This window comes from Musca autumnalis, unplaced genomic scaffold (assembly GCF_047663935.1).
Source record: "Musca autumnalis isolate F117 unplaced genomic scaffold, ASM4766393v1 scaffold_3, whole genome shotgun sequence".
Lineage (NCBI taxonomy): Eukaryota > Metazoa > Arthropoda > Insecta > Diptera > Muscidae > Musca > Musca autumnalis.
Window position 1 is genome coordinate 41,800,715 of NW_027411866.1, and position 22,867 is coordinate 41,823,581.

Genomic DNA, 22,867 nt, shown 5'->3' on the forward strand with positions numbered 1-22,867 from the left:
TTATTATTATTATTTATTTTTTTTTTTTTGAAAGAAATATGTTTTTATTATCCACATGCCAAATATTGGTGCATATCGTTAGTCAATATCTTGTCAAGCTGTATACTATATTTTGACACATATCTAAAGGGGAAAGGTGAAAGGATTTTAATCATTTAATTAGGCGTTATCTAAATAGTTCCCAACGCTGTTGTGGAATTTTGTAACTCATTTTTCGAGTTACCGACAAAAATCGTTAACATTAAAATTCTTATTATTTCGGTAATCACGACATTTTTCGACCATAATTTTGCTTTTTTATTTTACCGATATTTGTCGGTAACTCAAACAATTTATTCAGTTCCATTTGAAATTACAGTTAATTTATAAGTCTTTTTTTGCAACAAAAACTTTCGACAGTACGAGAGAATTCGGTCATTAGGAGTTCGCCCCCTGTGTGATCCTCTTAAATTGTCAATAACTCTTTCCGTCTGTGTCCCTCTCTCGAAAAAATTGACAATTGCATCAATAAAAACCAGTAAAGAAAGGATCAAAGTCGGGCGGGGCCGACTATATGATACCCCACACCACTGTGAATATGTAAAATATATATGGGAGCTATATCCACATCTGAACCGATTTCGATATAATTTGGCACATTTATTTCTAAGCCGAATTCAGTCACACATTCCAAATTTCATCAAAATCGGACATATACAGCGTGTTTGGTACAGAAAATATGTGAAATCGGCCGAAAATATATATGGGAGCTATATCCAAATCTGAACCGATTTCGATATAATTTGGCACACTTATTTCTAGACCGAATTGAGTTATACATTCAAAATTTCATCAAAATCGGAACCGATTTTCACCAAAAGCAATAGCGTTCTTCCTATGGCTAAAAAAGTTGCAGTCCCCAATTTTCAGTTGAATCGGACAAGAAATGCGACCTGTATGTTGCGAACAAAAATACATGGACAGACGTATATCCCCAAAAGGAACTATGGGTCTATTTCGTTTCCTTTTGTATGTTACATACAAATGCACAAAGACATAATACCCCTTACCACAGTGTGGTGTAGGGTATAAATACCCAATATGAATTTAATCTATCAATTACATTATACTCCTTTTACACTACCATTTGAACAATGTGAACCCACATATTGTTTAATTTGTGTAACATCGGCCATCGAAACAGCCAATTCCTCTCTCTCTCTCTTCCAGCGACATTACAATTACGTCAAATAAAATTATTTTTACACTACCATTTGATCAATGTGAACTCACATATTGTTAAATTAGGGTGATATCGGTCATAGGAACAGCCAAAATTGAATTATTACATATTAAACGCTGACATTATACACCATTTACACTACCATTTTATCAATGTGAACCGCCACATATTTTGATTAGTAAACATCGAAAATCTTTGAAAAGCGCCACGTCATTTTTCTTTAAATATTTTTTAAACTTGAAGCATTGTGGCGTTTTTGTATTGGGATAGCGTTTGCAATTTTGTTTTTTTTTTTTCTTCAAAATAGTCTGGCTTAATCCCATTGTTGTTGTTTTAATATTTTAAAACAACTATTTTATTAGTGGAAAAGATTTGGCATTGTTCGCCAAGGGGTAAGGCAGGCAATACTATAGTTTCGATCCACGCCACTGGATCTCATCAGTTCCCTTGTTTCTTGTTTGTGGATATTCTCCACCGAAGTTATTTTTCAATAACTTCTTCAACAAGAAACTTTTTATACCCAAACATCAATCGTCAGCTCGAAGTATAAAGGTAAGCAAAGAAAAAAGTTCAATGAGAAGTTTTTCCTTGGCAACCTCATACAACTCCGACGAAAGTGTCTGCGAAAACAATTCAAACCTCTTCCACTTGTATGTTTCGTCGAATTTTGACGAATGCTTACTTACTTACTTAGTTGGCCCATTACAGAACATTTGTTCCATAGACCGAACTAAGAAAAGATCTCCATTCCTCTCTGCTTTTCGCTTGACTTTTTGGAATACCGCGCCTTTTCACTTCTTCATCCACTTGTATGCTCCATCGAAGCTTAGGCCAGCCGATTCTGCGTGCACCGCCATGTGGCATGTATTCATACGCCTTTTTAGCGGGTTCATCATCGCTCATTCTCATGATATGGCCTAGCCAACGCAATCGTTGCATCTCGATATGTTTAACTATATTCATGTCTTTGTATAGCTTATATAGCTCGTGGTTCATACATATTCACCGTCAACGCAAATCGGCCCGTAGATTTTTCGAAGAATTTTCCTCTCAAACACACCAAGCACTGCCTTATCTGCTTGCGCAAGTACCCATGCTTCGGAGCCATACATTAGCACGGGTAGTATCAGCGTTTTGTATAGTGTTATTTTTGTTTGACGAGATGTGGCTTTGTTTTTAAATTGCTTACTTAGACCATAGTAGCATCTGTTGGCCAATACAATTCTTCTTCTTATTTCACAACTGATGTTGTTTGTTGTGTTTATGGCAGGGCCGAGGTAGACGAAGTCTTTAACTACCTCAAAATTGCAGTTGGTCCGAGCTCTATGGACGCTTTGCGCGTCGACACCATCAATTTGGTCTTTTCGCCGTTTACCGCCAGACCCACTTTCGCAGATTCTGCTTCGACCTTCCTAAAGGTATCAGTTACTTCCTTTACTGATCGTCCCATGATGTCTATGTCATCAGCATAGGCAAGTAACATGTGGTGGCTATTGGTGTAAATTGTGCCATTTCTTTTGACATTTGCATCTCGTATTACCTTTTCCAGCAAAATGTTGAATAGGTCACACGAAAGGCTGTCTCCTTGTCTGAAACCTCTTTTGGTACAAAATTCTTCGGAGAGGTTCTTTCCAATTTTAACTGAGGACCTAGTATCAGTTAAAGTCATTTTACAAAGCCGGATGAGCTTTGCGGGGATACCAAATTCAGACATTGCGTGGAATACCTTTGATCGGAGTGGACTGTCGAATGCTGCTTTATAATCGACAAAAAGGTGAAATATGTCGATCTGCATCTCTTGGGTCTTCTCTAGGATTTGCCGCAGGGTAAATATCTGGTCAATGGTGGACTTGCCAGGTCTAAAGCCACATTGGTATGGTCCAATTATTTCGTTGACCATTGGCTTTAGTCGTTCGCACAATATCCCTGACACTATCTTATAGGCAATAGGGAGAAGACTTATGCCCCTATAGTTTGAGCATACAGTCTTATCTCCTTTCTTGTGGACGGGACATAGGATGCTCAGGTTCCAATCGTCGGGTACGCGTTCTTCCTGCCAGATGGTGCTAACTAGCTGATGCATACACCTTATCAGCGCGTCGCCTCCGGTTTTAAACAGCTCGGCTGGTAAGCCATCGGCTCCTGCTGCTTTATTATTCTTCAGCCGGTTGATTGCTGTTTTTACCTCATCTTGGTCGGGCGGTATACATTCTATACCATCTTCTGCGATTGGATCTGTGGTATCATCGTCTTCGCTACTATTGGATACCAACAGATTGGAGAAATGTTCCTTCCATATCCTGAGCACGCTATCTGTATCTGTTACCAGATTACCTTGCTGGTCTCTACAGGAGGATGTGCCTGTACCAAAGCCATCTGTTTGATGTTTCACTCTTTGGTAGAATTTTCGGACTTCATTCTGGCTCCTGTACATCTCGATTTTTTCACACTCCCGCTTTTCCATTTCTCTCTTTTTCTTGCGGAAAAGACGTTTCTCTTCTCTCCTTTTCTCCCGATATCTCTCTCGTGCGATACGCCTTGCTACTGATTGTAAAGTAGCTCTATATGCCGCATTTTTCTCTTCGGTAGCAGCACGACACTCCTGGTCATACCATGAATTCCTTTGTGGAGGTCTCTGGAATCCAAGTATGGATTTTGCGGCTGTTTGCATGGAGTGGGCAATATGTTGCCATTGTGTTGTTATGTTATCGGGACAAGGAGTGCTCGCGTTAAGCAATTGGGCTAGTTGAGTGGAATATGCTGTGGCTATCTGTTGTGTTTGCAGCCTATCGATGTCCAACTTCCGCGTTGTGTCTGTTCGTGCTTTATTTGCAACGTTTAGACGGGTACGTACCTTTTCTGCAACAAGGTAGTGGTCCGAATCAATGTTTGCACCTCGGAAGGATCGTACATCCAACACGCTGGATGAATGTCTTCCATCTATTACAACATGATCAATTTGATTAATTGTTCTTTGATCTGGAGACAGCCAGGTGCCCTTATGAATATCGAGATGATTAAATCTGGTACTGCTAACTACCATGTTTTTTGCAGCTGCAAAGTCTATCAGCCTCAAACCATTGTCAGATGTTTCACTGTGGAGGCTGAATTTCCCGACTGTTGGGCCAAATATATTCTCCTTTCCAATTTTGGCATTAAAATCGCCTAGAATGATTTTAATGTCATGGGCAGGGCAACTGTCATATGTTTCTTCTAAGCGCTCGTAAAATATATCTTTGGTCTGTTCGTCCTTTTCTTCAGTGGGAGCATGAGCGCAAATAAAGCTGATGTTGAAGCATTTAGCTTTTATTCGAATTGCAGCAAGTCTTTCATTCACTGGGGTGAAGCTGGATACCAGACGTTTTAGTCTCCGACTAACTACGAATCCGCAACCAAACTCATGCTTTACGTCATGGCAGCTATAATACAGTGCGTCACCTTTAGGTGTTGTTGTGACGCCTTTCCCAATCCATCGTATTTCCTGTATGGCAGTAATATCGGCCTTGTACTTTTCAAGTACGTCTGCCAATGCGAAGACTGCACCTTCTCTATAAAGAGTGCGAACATTCCAGGTGCAGATTCGCAGATCATGGTCCTTAAAACGTTTGCGGGGTTCGTCAACTTTAGAGGGGTTTGTTTTTCTTTTCTTTCGTTTTTTCATAGTAGGATGTTTTTTTTTTTTTTTTGTTTTGTCAGCGTTCGCTTTTTCTTTTGTTTATTTTTTTCATCATTGCCAAATAATCGTCAAACAAATGTCAAACAATCAGTTCTACTATTTTTTACCCGAAGAAATTTGTCTGGTAGCCTGTGGTAGAAGAGAGCGCTATTTTTGTTCTTTCTCTCTCTCTCTCTCTCTCTTAAAAACTGCTACCAGCTTTACCACTTTTTGGGGTAAAGGAACGCTTTGCAGGTTAAAAATGGTAACCCCAGGCAAGTAAAGGAACACAGCTTATGAAACCGCCCCGAAAAACACGTTTTATGATATGTTAAGCTATGAACCCCCCTTATAATGTAGTCAACCGTTTATGACGTATGTGTGTGCATATCTTTTTGTCAATTTATTTGTGTCATTGCAATTTCATCTAAAAAAACTAAGCGGGCTAGAAAAGCAAAAGCTATAAAATGTTGTTTTTCCAAAGACGCACACAATCACGCATGAAAATGACCCACATTTTTTAATTGACATACTTTACGTTTACGTTACATATGCAGGCATAATAGCTGTCACAAGTTATTTACATTTTGTTTTACTTGCAAAATGTGCCTAAATGTATAACACCAGTCCGATCGGCCGACATTTAGGCAGTCGTTTGTAATGTGAATGCAAATGACATTCACACATCATTTGAAAGTTGTTATTGTTTGTAAATAATCGAAAACAATTTGCAATGCGTGCGAAGAGCTACCATTGACACTTCCCCATTTAAGAAGTTTACTACACACAAAAAGTCAATAAACAAAAAGTGCGTAAATTTAATGACCATGAAATGTTGGTTCCTAATTTATGTTCAAATTCCAATTGCAATCCAGTGTGAAGTTCACACGCACTTCAAGCGTAAATTTTGCAAATAAAACAATAACTTTTTCAATGTCAATTGGGAACTTTTTAAAAGGGAACAGTAGAGGTTAGGATTAGCATTGTCTCATATTGTATAGAAATCGTTGTTTCTCCAAAAAAAAAAAAAAAACGGAAAATTTTAATGAAGTGATTCAATATATAAATAACTATTTGAAGATTGAAAAACAATTTATTCAGCTAGACCTTGATATTAGCGAAGTACACTTTTGGCCTGTTCCCGTACTTTATAAAGTGGTAAAAGTTGTAAAAGTCGTAAATGATTTTCATATAAATTTTGTGTACGGGAACGCAAAATGTGTAAAAGTGGTAAAAATTGTAAGAACTTTTTAGTTCTGGAACAGAGCTTTTGTTGTTGACTGCCATTCATATTACCGAATGTATACTTACAACTTACTTTTTCAGAGTGTTTGTCGAACAACTCAGGCCTATGCAGCACAAATATGGGGCTTTGGTTGGTTCGATGAAGTAGATAAGCTTCAGCGGTATTTTCTCAAAAGAGTCTTAAGACTACCAGATTCCATACCAAATTATGTGTTGTCATTAGAAACGGACATTCCTGATAACCACTTTTACACATTAAAGCTACATTTGGATTATATTACCAGTACCGTGCATAAATATAACAATGAAAGGCTACCACATATCCTCTCTTTGAAAATATGGGAAAAACGTAAATTCTGGGCAAAAGCCATAGTAACTCTTGCTGATTGTGTAAATATATCTACATCAAATACGTACATAACATACCAGGAATGGATAAGCTCAATATGTGCAATGATGGATATGCTCAAAAGCAGAAGCTATTTTGAAAAAAGAGAAAAGGCACTTTCTAGCCATAACAGATTTTACCGCTTTTTGAACCCGGATGTTGGCACAGAATACATGGTAAATATATGGAATTCGAACAAGATTTCAACCTTAATGAAAACCAGAGCCGATGTACTTCCTTTGAATGGGAACAAGTTTGGAGAAAATTAAAAAAAACAAGTAAAAAAGTATCAGTCGGCTTTGCCGACAGAGATATACCCTCAGCCTGTGTATATTGAAACAATTTTTTTTTTCCAAAAAACGCATGTATTTAGAGAGTTTTAAAAATTTTGGGCGTTTGAACTGACAAAAATTTTGATTAGGATTTAATATCAAAAGTTTTGCGGAGGAGATACTAAAAAGAATGGATCTGCAGCCACTACATATGGTACCATAGGGGTTTTTTAGAACTTCAGGGATGTTTGCTCAAGAAGTATGAACTTGCCCCTGAAACAACTTTTACCATCGCAATTGAGGCAGCAATGCAAGTTGCTTCAACAAAAATCAAAGTGATTCGAAAGCAGGTCTTAAAGTGAACATGTATCCGAAATTTTGAGTGGGAGGTACCGGATGGAGTGGACAAATATAGTCCATATTTGAACCTGATCTATATCTGGTAGATATATTAGGATGTGTAAAGTATGGACCAATTCGGCCACTCTCTTCAAGAGTTATCGTACGCACAATTTTTCCGAACATTTTTGAACTTTTGTGGGGGAGGTACCTGAAGGAGTGGACCGATATGGCTTATCTTCGAACTTAAACTATGTTTGGACAAAATATTACTAAGGCCAAACTTTGGACCGAATCGGCAGACCTGTTCGAGAGTTTTTTTGCCCTCCAACCTCCTCACACGGTGTCATAGGGGTTTTTTTGCAACTTTCAGGCTATTTTCTCAGGAAGTATGGACTTGCCCCTGATGAAACTTATACCGTCGTATGGAGGGCAGTGAATACAAGTTACTAAAGCAAAAATCAAAGCGATTCGAGAGATGTTCCTAAACTGAACTTTTCCAAAATTTTGTGTGGGAGGTACCCGACGGAGTGGACCGATTGAGTCCATATTAAAACCTGCCCTAAGTGTGGTACACGCTCCACGATGGGCAAAGTATGGACCAAATCGGTTACACCCTTCAAGAGTTATCGTGCGTACAAATTTTCCGAACATTTTCGAACTTTTGTGGGGGAGGTACCGGAAGGAGTGGACCGATATAGCTCATCTTCGAACTTAAACTAAGTTTGGACAAAATATTACGAAAGCCAAAATTTGAACCGAATCGGTTCATCCCTTCGAGAGTTATCGTGCGCTCCAGCCAGCCAGACAGACAGACAGACTGACGGACATTGCTCAATCGACTCCAAATTGTCTGAAACACATTTCGTCCAAACATACTTGGGGTCTAAAACCATTATTTCGATGAGGCACATTTTGCCCGTATGAAAGTGTATATACCCTTCATAGCCTAAAGGCTGAGGGTATAAAAACAATGTACCTTATGTAATTCTGGTGATGTTGAAAACATGCAACATTTCATTGCCAAATGTCCGATTTTATGCGAAATTAGAAGAAGTTTTTTGGGAAGATCATATTTAGAAGAAGGCGAATTAAAAAACGTTCTAAATGGATATATAGAAAATGGATGGGAAAAATTATTTAATTATGTACAAAATGCCCTCAAATATAGAAAATGTATAATTCAACAACTCTTTTAAATGTAAAACAACTTTTTTTATAACGTACACATTAACAGAATTTAAAGCATTTGCAAATTTGACAGACAACTTTACAGTTATTGTCAATATATGAATCTTATTTTGTTTTTTCTTAGTATGAAATATATATTATTATATGTACATTTGAATTGTAAATCATGAAGAAAACAAAATAAATCTAATCTAAATCTACTTACAACTTTTCCATATACGTAGTTTGTATCTAAATGATTATGACCATTGATAGTAAACGTTTTTGATGAGACGTCACTATATCACAAAACTAGGTTATGGATACAAACTATTACAATATTCATTCATTACTTAATAAAAAAAAAACAGTCATGTATGATGTACTTTATAGTTATCAGCAGTTTTGTTTCTGCTTTTAAACCTTTGCTTAAATGCGGAAGTTATTTTTGTAGCTTAACCCCCGAAAAAATGTCACAAATGTCATTCACCATGGCGGCATAATCATGTCATGTCATTATTTTCATGTGTTAACATGATGAGTTTACATGTTTTCTTCATTCCTCTTCATCTTTTTCAAATCGGGTTTTGCCTTTCTTTCAACCAAAAACTTTCGTAACTATCATCATCATTTGAAAAGATAAATCTAAGTTCATTAAACATTATGTCGTTTAATGTCCAAATAAGAGCCGCACAATTTCAGAACATTTCTTCTTTTTTACGTAAAAGTCATGTTTTGACAATTAAAAACAACAAAAGGTTAAAGATTTTGTCTCATTAACGGCGACAAAAAGAGAGAAATAATGAAAAAAAATCACTGCACTTTGTACGTGAGTTTAAATAATTTACAAAAAAACAACAAATTCAACCAATTTTAAAACCGTTAACAAACCAGCATTACTCCACACTAAGCTTGATAAATGGTTTGCTGCTTTAGAAAAACCACAAAATATTTTGAAAGAAGATTTGTCATTATTTGGAATTTGGTTTTAAAGTTTTTTTTTTGTTGGCGTTTTTTATTGTTGGACTGCAGAATTTTACGGGCGAAGTTGCGGGCGAAGGGTAGGGAAAACTATAGTATTCCCTACCCTTCGCCCGCAACTAATCAATTTCATATCCACTTTAAAATATTTTGTTGTTATTCAAACAATTGAATTACAACAAAATATGGACTAAAGCTGAAATAAACACAAAGATGTTTTTTTTTACAAAAACTTTAATATTTTGACAAACAGGGATTTAGGATGGCATGATTTAACGCGATTTAAATCCCACTACATTACCATATAATTCGTTTCACTATACTCGGGAATATTTTATGAAATATTTCTTGGTTTGTTTTGGGGCTAGAAGTGGGAGGAATTAGGTTGATTCGGTTTTTAACCCTCAACAACAATTTCTGTCCATGTAGAAACATTGCTAAATGTCGAATATAGGTAACAAATTGGCTGGGAGGGTTAAAAAAGTTAAGGCTTTAGCTTTTCTATTGGTATAAATGCTCATTCAGTGCGAATATACCTTCGATGTAAAACTATGATTCTGCACTGTTGTTTAATTTTGCTTCAGTTTAAGAAATTTAATTGGGGGTTTCGTTCCCATTACAGACGAAAAACAAATATGCAAAATTTCTTTAAACAATTGTTAAGCTGAAAACACATCCATCAACGTAAAGTTGATGGTGGTATTTAACCCTTTCGGTGATTCTATGCAATATGGCATAGCCAGTTTTTTAAGCCCGTTTTAAGGCAAAATACTTATTGTTGTTGTAACAGTGTTTTTGTTATGTTCATTTGTTCGTTCCTCTGTTCAATCTGGCTCTGGGTCTATCTCCAGTTCCAGAAAAGTGGCTGCTGCGATGGGATGTAGCCACAGATCCACTGGAGTTAGATGGGTAGGTTTGGCGGGGCAGTTAAAAAGGTGTTGTGTGTCGTGCGGGCCCATGCCGCACACTGGGCATATGTCTTGCACGGCGCGATCGATTTCCGCCCAATACGAATTTAGGCGACTGCAATATCCCGAGCGTAGTTGAGCCAAAACTACTCTGGTTTGTCGTGGCAGCTGACGCTCCTCAGCTGCGATAGATGGAGGATGTACTCCGAGTACTTTATTCACACTATAATTGCTTAAGGCCTTGGCAACTGCGTCCGTGTGAATGCTATTCAATCCTGCTTGATATGCTTGTTGATCTAGGGGTTCTCTCCTGTATCGTTGGACCTCTCCCTCTAGAGCATGGATATCCTTCCTGATCTCCCTGAATGGGCCGGGCCTACCCACAAGATGGTGATTGGGATGGCTTACACGATAACATCCAAGCAGGTACTGCAACGAAAGCATCTCATTGTGTTGCTTTACAGGAAGAATTTTTGCCTCCTCATGTAGATGGTCCACTGAAGATTTGAGGAGGCACCCTGTCGCTGTTCTCAGGGCTGCATTCTGGCAAGTTTGAATCTTTTTCCAGTTCGAATCACACAATCTCGGGGACCAGACTGGAGCCGCATAGCTTACCACAGACCGACCTATCGCGTTATATGTGGTCAACAAGGTTTCTTTATCTGCACCCCAAGTGCTGCCGGCCAGGGACTTGCGGACCTTGTTCCTACTTTTCAACTTGTCGCAGATAGCTGTGGCGTGTGCGCACGACGTGAATGTAGTGTCGAATGTGACCCCTAAAATTTTAGGGCAGTTTGTGGTGGGAATTCTGTTATCGTCGACCACGACATTCAACTCACGTCCAAACTGCGCTGTCTATGTGGTGAACAGAGTGGCTGTAGATTTTGTGGCGGAAATCTGCATATTCCTCGAATGGAAAAAGGTGGTAAGATCGCTTAAATAGTTGTTCAGTCTCTCACAGATGTCATCAGGATAGGTACCCGACGCCAGGATCGTGCAATCATCTGCATACGTCACGATCTCAATGCCGTCTGGAGGGGGTGGAATACAGGAGAGGTAGAGGTTAAACAGTTCCGGAGATATCACCCCACCTTGGGGAACTCCCTGTTTCACTCTACGGGGTTTGGACTTCTTATTCCTGAATTCCACGTACGACTGGCGTCCACACATATAGTTGACTATCCAACGTTTCAAGCTTGGCCTGAGGGTTGTCTGCTCAATGTCCTCAAACAGCGTGGAGTGCCTGACTGTATCAAAGACTTTTGATAAGTCAAGCGCCACCATCACTGTTCTATCGCACGGCCGTCTCTGGTTGAGTCCTTTACAGATATATGTGGTAATGGCGTGCAGCGCTGTTGTCGTGCTGTGCTGCTTACGGAATCCATGTTGATGATCGCTGTTGATGATCGCTGCTTCAACATTACCATGGAGATTCCATCAGGGCCCAACGCTTTGGATGATTTAGCGTTCCTGATGGCATTGGCAACATCATCCATTGTAAATTGTGGTGGTTCATCCTCGGCAGGAAGAGATCTGATGCGACGTAATACTCTTCTCTTCGCCCTGTCACTCTCGGGATGCTCGACGAACTGTCGATTGAAATTACTTGCGCACCTCTTCGGGTCAGTCAACGTAACGTCGCCAATCGTGACTGAGGTCCTATCTTCCCTTCTTCCAGGGTTCGAGAGTGACTTAACCGTTGCCCACAATTCATCTATACCGGCTCCAAAGTTGCAGCTCTTCAGATGATTTAACCATTTGTCCCGCTTATGCTCGCCGACCAGCCTGTTAACTTCCAGTGTCAGCTCCCTGACTCTGGGGTCATTGGGGTTGATACGACGAAGGTCATCACGCTCATTTGCTAATGCCGTTGCCTCTGCTGGGAAATTTGGTCTTAATTCGGGTATTCGACCAGCAGGGATATGGCGAGAGGCTGCAGCAGTGATGATGTCCCGGAACGTCCTTTCCGCTACCCGAACATCAGAAGGATTGGGAAATTCTCTGAAGCGGTGATTGGTGAACTCTCTGAAACTCGGCCAATCAGCTTTTTTATGATTGACGAACGTGCGGCGTTCAGAGGTGATGAAGTCGGGTGGTCTGCTAATGGAGACAATTATGGGGAGATGGTCTGATCCAAGGGAAATGACGGGTTGCCAGGTAAGGTCATTTGTCAGACCAGGTGACACGATGGTTATGTCAGGCGAACTGTGACACTCTCCTCTAATTCTGGTAGGGGCGTCCTCATTGACCGTGCAAAACGTAGAGCTATCAATCTGCTCAGCCAGCGCTGTACCTCTCTGGTCGTTTCCGAGGGCCGAATGCCACATCTCATGATGCGCATTAAAATCCCCCAGGACCAGACGATTATGACCTTGCAAGAGCGGGCTAATGTCAGGCCTATAATCAGGGATACAGCTATTTCTCGGCGGGATGTATACATTCAGCAACTTTATCTCGGCAGCTCCACACCTGACTGCTACCCCCATACATTCCATGTACGGGTCTGTATTGGACAGACTGGTGCAATAGGAAAGCCAATCCCCCACCTCCACTTCTGGTGCGATCTTTCCTCAGAACATTGTAACCATCACAATGCTCTAAGCTGTGGTTGTTGTTCAGCTTGGTTTCCTGCACCGCCGCGAAATTGATGTTCTTCCGACTCATAAAATCTACTATCTCCTCGATCTTACCTCGGAGTCCATTGCAATTCAATTGCAAAAAGGCTGCATTTTCGGGGATTGGGACAACAACGGCTGGTGTTAAAGGCTGCGTGTGCGGTTGTTGTCGAGGGGACTGCGGGGGAGTTTCGTAATCAGACGACGAGGGAGTCTCGTAATCCGACGACGACTCACTGGGGACTGTGTTCACACAGCATGCAGCAACATAGTCCCTGTCGTAGTCCCTCACGTGGACGAGTCCAGAGCAACCCCTTAGATGCACCCACTCCTGACATCTATTGCATCTCACCGAAGGTTGGATGTGGGTGAAGATGCGGATGTGACAAATTGAGCACAGATATATTGGTCCTGGGTTTTCCTCCGTCCCGGCTCGGACCAATAGAATTCGGAGCAGCCATTCCGGGATATGCTACTCCCAATACAGAAAAACGAAACAAATACGTACATGTACACACTGAGGTGGCAGCCGCTGGCCGGAACATTGGTTTTGTGTTGTTCCGGGTCAATCCGGTACGAAAGAACCCGTTGCCGTGGGATTGCAAAATACTTATGGGTACCCTTTTTTTATAATTTTGTATTTTTCCCTTTAGTGTTATCTAAAAATAAATCAACAACAAAATTTGATTGGTGGACAATATACATTTCAGCAAACCAAATGTCTGATGTCCGACACGTCTCAACAATTTCGGAAGCAAAGTCGTTCAGATTTCGTTCCGATTTCTAAACGATTTTTCGGATAGGAAATAGTTCAGATTTTGTACCGATTTCGTTCCGATTTCGGAACGAATGTCGGAAAGAAATTTCCTTTCCGAATTTCCCAAGGATTTTTTTCAGATTTCGTTACGAAATCGGACCGAAATCGATCCGATGTCGCTAAGACATTTCGTTCCGAAATTATGTCAACCACTTCATACAACTTTCGTTAAGATATCGTTACGATTTCGGATCAGATATCGGACGTATCGTCCGAATTTTGTTCCGATTTCGTTACGATGTCGGTACGATTGGTTTGCTGGGTTATTATGTCTCAAAGAGGAACGCTCGTGTGATTTAAAATTTGCAAGAAAATACAATCTTATACTTTTATATATTTTATTAACTTTTTGTAATAATAATCATTGCCTTAATAATGAGAACGAAAAAAAGATCCGAAACATAGTTCAATAGAGCTGCCAACTGTTAAACAGTCTGGCCGAAATCAACGTATCATCTCACCCAAATATGTGTGATAGAAAATAACAGAAGAGAGCGTCATTTTTGTTTAAAGATAAGTGCTTTTTTTTGCTACTTTTTGGGATACAGGAACGGTTTTTAGCACAAAATTGGAAAAGTAGTACTAAATAGTACTATTTTGTAGATTATGGAACAAAACTTTTTTATTGCACCTTTATTTAATAGGTGTAGCATCGGCCATTTGGTGCAACTAAATTTAAATTCGTTCCTGGCCTTAAACAGCTTATTGGATGTCTGATTTGAGTTCATTATTACAATATATGAATATTATATGAATATTTAAGGCCAGGGCGGAATAAATGTTTCAGAACATTTTATTTATTATTTAACTTTTCTGTTTACGTTTTACGCAAATAATAACCCAAACTTTAATTCTGTTTTGGCATTTAGTTGCGTTCTCTTTCTTAATTTGCCAGCTTTAGCAAATATCTACATACATTTCGAATTTCCATATTTTTGATTTGTTCATCTTCAATTAACACAGGAAACACAGAGTTCGAATAGCAAATCAACGAATCTATTTTCCCATTAAGCGAAAACGTGATGCCTTGGCAAGTTCACACCAATTGCCATTGAACAATTTGCAGATTTCTTTTTGTTGGGAAAACCGCAAAGTCTTAATGTCTGGTCAGGAAGTGTGGGAAATTCAATTGTTATAACAAAAAATGAGTATTATTACGAATTTATTGACTGAGAAGAAAAAAGCAAGGAAAATTATGAAAAATACGATAAACGCGGTTTTTATCTTTCCTATGAGAACTTATGCTTATTGCAGCTTTATTAAGTGCCATCCACATTAGATACAAAAATATGGACCGAAGAAATTTTTCTTCATAAAGCAAATATTTTTATGAAATAGACTGATAATTTAATATAGCATTCCCGAAACCACCTAACAACCTATTTCCCTGCAAAACTCTTTGCTTGACAACCCTAGACTTCCTTGAGTCTCAAAATATTTGTTTAACGAATCGTTATTTATAGATAATGATATTCACTTGGCTAGCTTTAAAATAATTTATATCCCAATTGCAAGCATTGTCCCCAAAGAGCAGTGAGAGTAGGAGAAAAATCAAGACATAATAAATCAACAGGAGTCATTCAAAAGAATGTTTGTGCTCCAGAGTTAAAGAATCAGAAAAAGGGGTACTTCTGTGTTTAGAAATTCATGATAGTCCCCTAACGCAAAAGCAAGCATTTATCTCCTCTTTTTCTTTTTAATGATTTCAAGCAAAACAAAATTCAATTGAATGCTTGTCATTGCACGTTTCATTTGCTGTGGCTGCCGGAGCCAATAACAAGTTTTCATTTGTTGTTTTGGAGTTTGTCCGATGTGTGTGTTTAATGTCTTTTTTAGGTTTCTTTCTTTATGGTCGTTATTTGGGGAATTATCATTGAAAGTGGGCGGTGCTTCTTATTACAGCCAAATAAACGAGACTTTAAGCCGGCATTATTTGATGAAAACTTGTTTAAATTGTTGTGGCTTTTATTTGGTGTTGAAGTTAAGTGTGTTATGGCCTAAAATGATTTATAGCAACCTTATAAAGGGGAACCCTTAACTATTTGATAATATTTGAATAATAATGTATTTTAGGGTTAGATGGATTATTTAAATTAAGTTTCTTTTTAAGGAATTGGGATTATGTAAATCTCGAATAAAACAAGTGAATTGAAGGCCAAGATGGTTTGTTATTTGGTTAAAAACGTAATAGGAAGAGGTTTACTAAAGTTTTTATGCCAATTTATACACAATTCATAGTTGATTTAATGAAGTCAAAGAAAGTCTAAACGAATGAATATTTCCCGAATTATTCTTGTTCCTTTAACTAAGTTCAAGCGGTTAAATTTCAGCTGATGAAGCATCTTCCCTGATTCTATTTTACTGTACTGTTTACACATTGTTATTTGGCCGATATTACACTATGGCGAGGGGTTCACATTGTCGGTCTGTTCCTTTACTTTTGCAAAATGGTAAAACTAGCAAAAATAGTAAAAGTTGTAAACTGCTCCCATATGAATTGCATTGTGTCTGAAGTAAAGGAACGCTTTTCAAGTAAAAAGTGGTAAAACTTGAAGATTCTTGCACGTAAAGGAACAGGGCTTGTGTGAGTGAGAGCCTTCTAAACTGATGTGACTGAAGAAGACTTTACTATCAAAAACGATCATACATAAATTTTGAAGTACTTTCCAAGTTTTCATAATTTTATTGCTCCCCCTGCCTAATATAAACTTCATTTGTATTCGTTTTAATGGTTATTTTCTTCCTAAAATGTATGCCACTATGTGTATTGCCTCTCTCTCCGCCTGGAAAAATATTTCACATTAGTCTGTTAATTAAGCAACTGTTGTATGGCATTTAAACAAACATTATGTTTGTACTGTAAACATAACAGAAAAATCATGAAGAAGCTATTAAATGAATGTAAATAATTTTAAACTAAAAATAAACTAACACATATTACTAATACAAACTTTTTCTCTCTTTTTAGGATTTCAATGAACAATGCCCCTATTCATTATCTCCCGTTAGTACGAAAAGTCAAAAACTTTTGAGGTCACCACGAAAGGCCACAAGGAAAATATCACGCATTCCCTTTAAAGTAAGTTTCCACTTACAAAGTATACATTTTTCAAAACTAATTTTTATTTTTTTTTTCTCCTTCCTCTACAGGTCTTAGATGCCCCTGAACTACAAGATGATTTCTATTTAAATTTAGTCGATTGGTCATCACAAAACGTTTTGGCTGTAGGTTTAGGTAGTTGTGTTTACCTATGGAGTGCCTGTACAAGTCAAGTAAGTAAAATATTCTCTGCAAATAGTTAGGCTAATTAACTACTTAAATATTAGTTGCAAAAAAAACCAACACAACCATTTGAAGGTTACATATTTGCTTTACCATTATGATGCTCTTTATTGGCTTCTTTAGTTAGGTTTTTCTTTGTTTTAATAATTTATTTATTCTTTAAATATTTTTCATTTGTTTTATTTTAGGTAACACGTCTGTGTGACCTTAGCCCTGATGCTAATACCGTCACATCGGTATCATGGAATGAACGTGGCAATTTGGTAGCTGTTGGTACACATCATGGTTATGTTACAGTATGGGATGTGGCAGCTAGTAAACAGGTATGTTTAATATCTTCAATACAATATAACGGAAATTTCTAGAGAGAAAAATAACTAGTTATAGGCACAACAGATGGCGTGGGATTAGCTTCCAGTTCCTCACCATGAAGAAAAAAGTAGAATATGTAACTTAATTACGCTTTTCATCATAAGGGAAAATGTATAAAAGAGAAATATTAGGTATCGGTACAAAGCTTTCCTGCATACTTTATTTCTGTAAGAGTAAAAGGCATATTGCAACCTGGTTCGAGTTTGGCCTGTCCTTTATTCTTTTATCAGAAATAAAAAAACATTTAAAACTCTCAGGGTTTTCATTATCCAGTATTAGGTATTAGATGACCATTATAATAAAACGCTTTCTTACTTTGTTACCTTTCAAACAAAGGGTCGATCATTTGAGAATTTCCTAACTTTATGGCAAATCAAACATTTCGCATGTCGCTAAACAGAAACTGTTTACTTTTTATTAGTTTTCCCAACCATTTCACCTACTTCAGCAAAAAAAATTATAACAAATTACTTAAATTTTGCTAAAAATGTCCTTAAGCGTTGATTAGCTTTTTTTAAATTATTTTGACCATACATTTTCTCATATTTTGCATTTTCAAACATGTTTCCCCAAACGAAAAACAACTGAAATGTTTAGCAACATTTATATGGTGGGTTTACCACATTTAGCCTAAAAGTATGCTTTAATTTTTGTGAATTTATTCATGTCATCAATTACAGTGAATTGAATGCAAAGATCATTGCTGTTTTGTTATTATGTTCATCTTCTTGAGGTGATGTTTTGAAATTGGAACAAAAAAATCTGTAACTGACAACCTTTAGAGGAATTTCAGACCTCTTTAGAGGTAGAGACGGTGAGAGATACTATTTGGTGTAAAAAAAAACAATTCTATATTTGTCAAGATTACACCACTTTTGTTGAATGCAACTTGGGTCCATTAAGAACCACAGGGGCTGAGGATAAAAAACCAGAGTTCCAACCTAAGCCCAATCCCCACCCTTATAGCTATTGAGGAAGAGAAAAAATTTGACTCATCGCAATAATGATTTTACAAGTGTTAAGACCAAATCCGTTTCAGATAATTTAGAGTCGATCGGTCTTTGCCCGTTCGTCTGTCTGTATGGTTGCATGGTGTGCAAGATAATTCTCGAAGTGATTAAGCGATTTGGGCTAAACTTGGTATACCTTAATATTTCTTTCAAATTTAGATGAAGTTTAGATTAGATTAGGGGGATGTGTAGTCCCCAATAAGAGACATTTCCATTGTGATTATCCAATAATATAAAGAAGGAAAAAAAAACAGGTTCAATAGAGTAAATGTAGGAAAAATATGGACTGAAATAAGTCAAAAAATAGAAAGAAGATGTAGAATATTGAATATTTTTATTTTATATTTAGAATTTTAAAGTGGCGATGGTTTGAAGTTCGTCAAAAAAGCAGTTCCATGGTTACACCGTCCAGCCACTTCTAGCTCTTAATGATGTTATTGATGGTGACGGGCTCCATGTTTGTTGAATAAGAGGTTAGACTTGGAGGAAAGTGAACACCCAGGATGTCATGCCGACTATGTTCCAACGCTTCAGTCTCTTCTTCATCTTCGAAGAGTCGTCACGGTCATTGTTCCATTTGCTGGTAAAAGCTGTAATATTATAGTGTCCGGTAAAGGCTCCTTTATTACCTTAATTGCTGATTTGCTTGTTAAGCTGATTGATAAAGTTGGCCAAATGGCTCTAGAGACGTTGCACCTAGATGTGTCATAATTGGTTGGCTCTTTCATCAAAGAAGTTTTAAATTGTTCGAAAATAGTGACATATAGTTGGTTTGATGGATTCAGTGGTTGCTAGACTTGTTGACTGAGATCCATGTCCAGCGAGTTCATCTGGCTTATCGTCTTCCATAATGTCACAATGTCCTGGTAACTAAGAACGACCTCAGATTTGATTCTAAATGATTTCATAACTTTAAGAGTCGCTTGACTATCCACAAATATAGTCGCCGGTTCAAATATCTCGGCATAAAGACATTTTTATTAATTCTGCTTAATTATGAACATTAGATCATTTCGGCTTTCTTGTAGAAAACTAAAAACCGATTAAGTCCTTTTAGAAAACCATTACTCTATAAAAATTTACATGGAGGATCATTGGGATTCTTAACTCTAACACCTTCATTCTGCTACCTTCCTGATCGCGAAGATCTCAGCTTAAAATACACTACAGCAGTATAGGGCACTATTAGAAGTGACAACTAAACATTGTGTCAGTATTATGTTAAGCATCAACAAATACCTCACCGGTAAAAGGAACACTAGGTTGCCTATACTGTACGTCTTCCCTATGCTTATGAGCATAGTCGATGGCCATTGAGTACAGCCGTTGCTCAACTTGTATGAGTTAGACGCCAGCACCATTGAAGAAGGCGTCTGTATAGAAGGCCAGACCGTCCAGAGGAGGATTACTTCGGTTCCAGTCATCCCTACCTGGAATCAAGTTTAAATATGGTCTATATCGTTTACTTTTTCTCTCCCCCACAAAACTGTTAAAAACGTCAAAACAATTTATAAAATTTTCTCACAATTATTTTATAGCCAGAGGAGGATTACTTCGGTTCCAGTCATCTCTACTTGGAATCAAGTTTAAATATGGTCTATAACGTTTTCTTCTTTCTCTCCCCCACAAAACTGTTCAAAACGTCAACACAATTCATACAATTTTCTCACAATTAATTTATAGCCTAAAAGTATGCTTTGATTTTGTGAAAGTAGTCTTGAAGGGAAATAAACCTGTTATTATTTATTTACAAATTGTTTTGTTTCTTCTTTAACATTTTCCCTTCTTCCCTCTCTTACAGATAAACAAATTGAATGGTCACTCTGCCCGGGTTGGTGCCTTGGCCTGGAATGGTGATATCCTCTCAAGTGGTTCACGTGATCGCCTTATAATACAACGTGATACAAGAACACCAGCCCAACAGTCAGAGCGTCGTTTGGTGGGACATCGTCAAGAGGTGTGCGGTCTAAAATGGTCACCAGACAATCAATATTTAGCCAGTGGTGGCAACGACAATCGCCTGTATGTTTGGAATCAACATTCACTAAATCCTGTGCAATCCTATACCGAACATATGGCCGCTGTTAAGGCCATTGCTTGGTCTCCTCATCATCATGGTCTATTGGCAAGTGGTGGCGGTACTGCTGATCGTTGTATACGTTTCTGGAATACCCTAACCGGTCAGCCCATGCAATGTGTTGACACCGGATCACAAGTTTGTAATTTAGCTTGGTCAAAACACTCTTCAGAATTGGTTTCCACACATGGTTATTCACAAAATCAAATTTTGGTCTGGAAATATCCATCACTGACACAGGTGGCCAAGCTAACAGGTCACTCATATCGTGTTCTCTATTTGGCATTGAGTCCAGATGGTGAAGCCATTGTTACGGGGGCCGGTGATGAAACATTGCGTTTTTGGAATGTCTTCAGTAAAGCTAGAAGTCAAAAAGAAAATAAATCTGTTTTAAATTTATTCACCAATATTAGATAAATTATCTAAAAAATTTTCTATAGTCTAAGTTAAAGAATTATGAAACAAACAAAACAAAAAAAAATCTAGAAAGGCAATTATTAATGAAAGAAAAAAATAATTTAAAATTTAAAAAATAGTAAATATGACCATAAGAATTATATAAATTATAAGTAGTTGTGCTTATCATAAAATTAAAACCACCATCGTCCCATCATCTTCATCATCATTGTTTCTCATAAGCCGCCCATGTAACCAACCAAGCAACCATGCCCAAGCAAGCAACACATCCTAACTTTAATGCAAATCACCAAAAATATATTTGTTTTTTTTTTTTTTTTTATATAAGCCTGCTTAAACATAATGACTTGATATATATATAAATAGCTATATACATATATTTGTAAAATTACTTTATTTTCTGTTGTGGAAGACTCTATATTTTTCCATATAACAAGAAAAGCTTTCTTTATATTTTGTTTTCTATTTTTTTTTTTTTAATTTGAAATATTGATTTGAAAATTGTTTTCAAAGCTCCCTGATTTGTTTAATATATATTTTTTTGATTTTGAATATATTTTACGATATTCTTTTTATTTTTTTAGTTATTTTATTAAAAAAATGTTTGAAATTTTTTGCAAAAAAAAGGAAATTCACAGTGCAACAAAGGTTTAAACCAACAGCATGATTTATTGTATATTATATATATTGGATTTTTTTTCAAAAAAAAAAAAAAAAAAAAAACTGCATTAAACGGCATTCGTATTTTTTTTTATCAAAAAGTGAGGTTATTTTAAGAAAGTTTTTTTAATGAAAATTATCTTAATAAGACAAATTTGTCGTGTTTTCAAAAGATAATCGACTTTATAAGATAATACTAAATTGTAATAGTATTCTATCAAAAAGTGAGGTTATAAACGAAATATTTGCTTTATTTATAAAAGTTTTTTTTTTTGCAGAGAAAAAAGGAAACAAAATATCTTTAAAGGGCAAATTATGCCTATTTCCTATAATAGTATTTGTCATATTGTGATTTGTTTGTCATGCATTTTTTGAATAACAACTTCAAGAAGCCCATTAGGTCCTCTTATAGAAATCTTATAAATTACGCTTACAGAAGACTATATGGACTTTATATAGAACACTAAATGCCTAGTATTTACTTGAAATACCATTAGGACGGACTTGCCTCTTCTTATTTCCCAATGGTCTTCTATAGCGTTTAGCCCTTCAAAGAAAAGACCATTAGACCCTCTTAATTATGAACATTACATCATTTCGGTCTTCTTGTAGAAAACTAAAAACCGATTAAGTCCTTTTAGAAAACCATTAACCTATAGAAATTAGGACATCTTAAAGATGGCAAATTGGGGTTTCTTGCCGAAACCCTTTCGGTCTTCTTCTGTAAAAACTGTAAACTGTAAAAACCCGAAAAAGTTGTTTTTTAGAAAAATCATTGACATTCAAAGTACCTAATGGTCTTCTTAAAGAGGACTTCTTAAAGACAACCATTCGGGTCTCTTACGGAAGACTCTTTAACAATACCATTTGGTCCTGTTTAATTACACCATTAGGTCCTCTTTATGAAGAGGACTCTAATAGAAATACTTGGCCTTTACATGGAGGACCATTGGGACTTCTTAACTATAACACCTTCATATAAAATAGCATTATAGCCTCTTTTCCTTTTTCAATAAATAATTAAAATGATTCGACTTTCTTATAAAAAAACCTATTGGTCTTCGGTAATTTTTATAGAAGAACTATAGGGGACCTAAAGGTCTTTTTAAAGACGACCACTTAAAGATAACGATTAGGTGTTCTTACAGAAGACTCTTTGGGAACACCATTTGGTCCTCATTAAGAACAGCATTATGTAGTGTTAAGTGACTATTAGGGCTTTACATTGAGCACCATTATTAGGACTTCTTATAGAATATCATTCACTTTTCTCAACCATAAGACATTCATCTTCTTAAAGACGACCTTTCGGTCTTCTTATAGAAAACCATTACTCTTTAAGAACACGAAATTAGGTCCTCTTTATGAAGACCAAGTCCTTTTGAGGAGGACCATTAGGACTTCATATAGAACACCGCTTATCGCTCTCCTCAACT

General features: G+C 37.2%; 1 protein-coding gene across 2 annotated transcripts in view; it reads left to right on the forward strand.

Moving 5' to 3' along the window:
* Positions 1-21,397, forward strand: part of fzr (fizzy and cell division cycle 20 related) — a 62,278-nt gene extending 40,881 nt beyond the window's left edge. For both annotated transcript variants that reach the window (XM_073972752.1, XM_073972753.1), the window contains exons 5-8: positions 16,581-16,691; positions 16,763-16,885; positions 17,084-17,218; positions 20,079-21,397. In XM_073972752.1, the coding sequence (XP_073828853.1) occupies positions 16,581-16,691; positions 16,763-16,885; positions 17,084-17,218; positions 20,079-20,771 (1,062 nt within the window). In that variant the 3' untranslated portion in view covers positions 20,772-21,397. The remainder of the gene's footprint in view (positions 1-16,580; positions 16,692-16,762; positions 16,886-17,083; positions 17,219-20,078) is intronic.
* Positions 21,398-22,867: the final 1,470 nt, after the last annotated feature.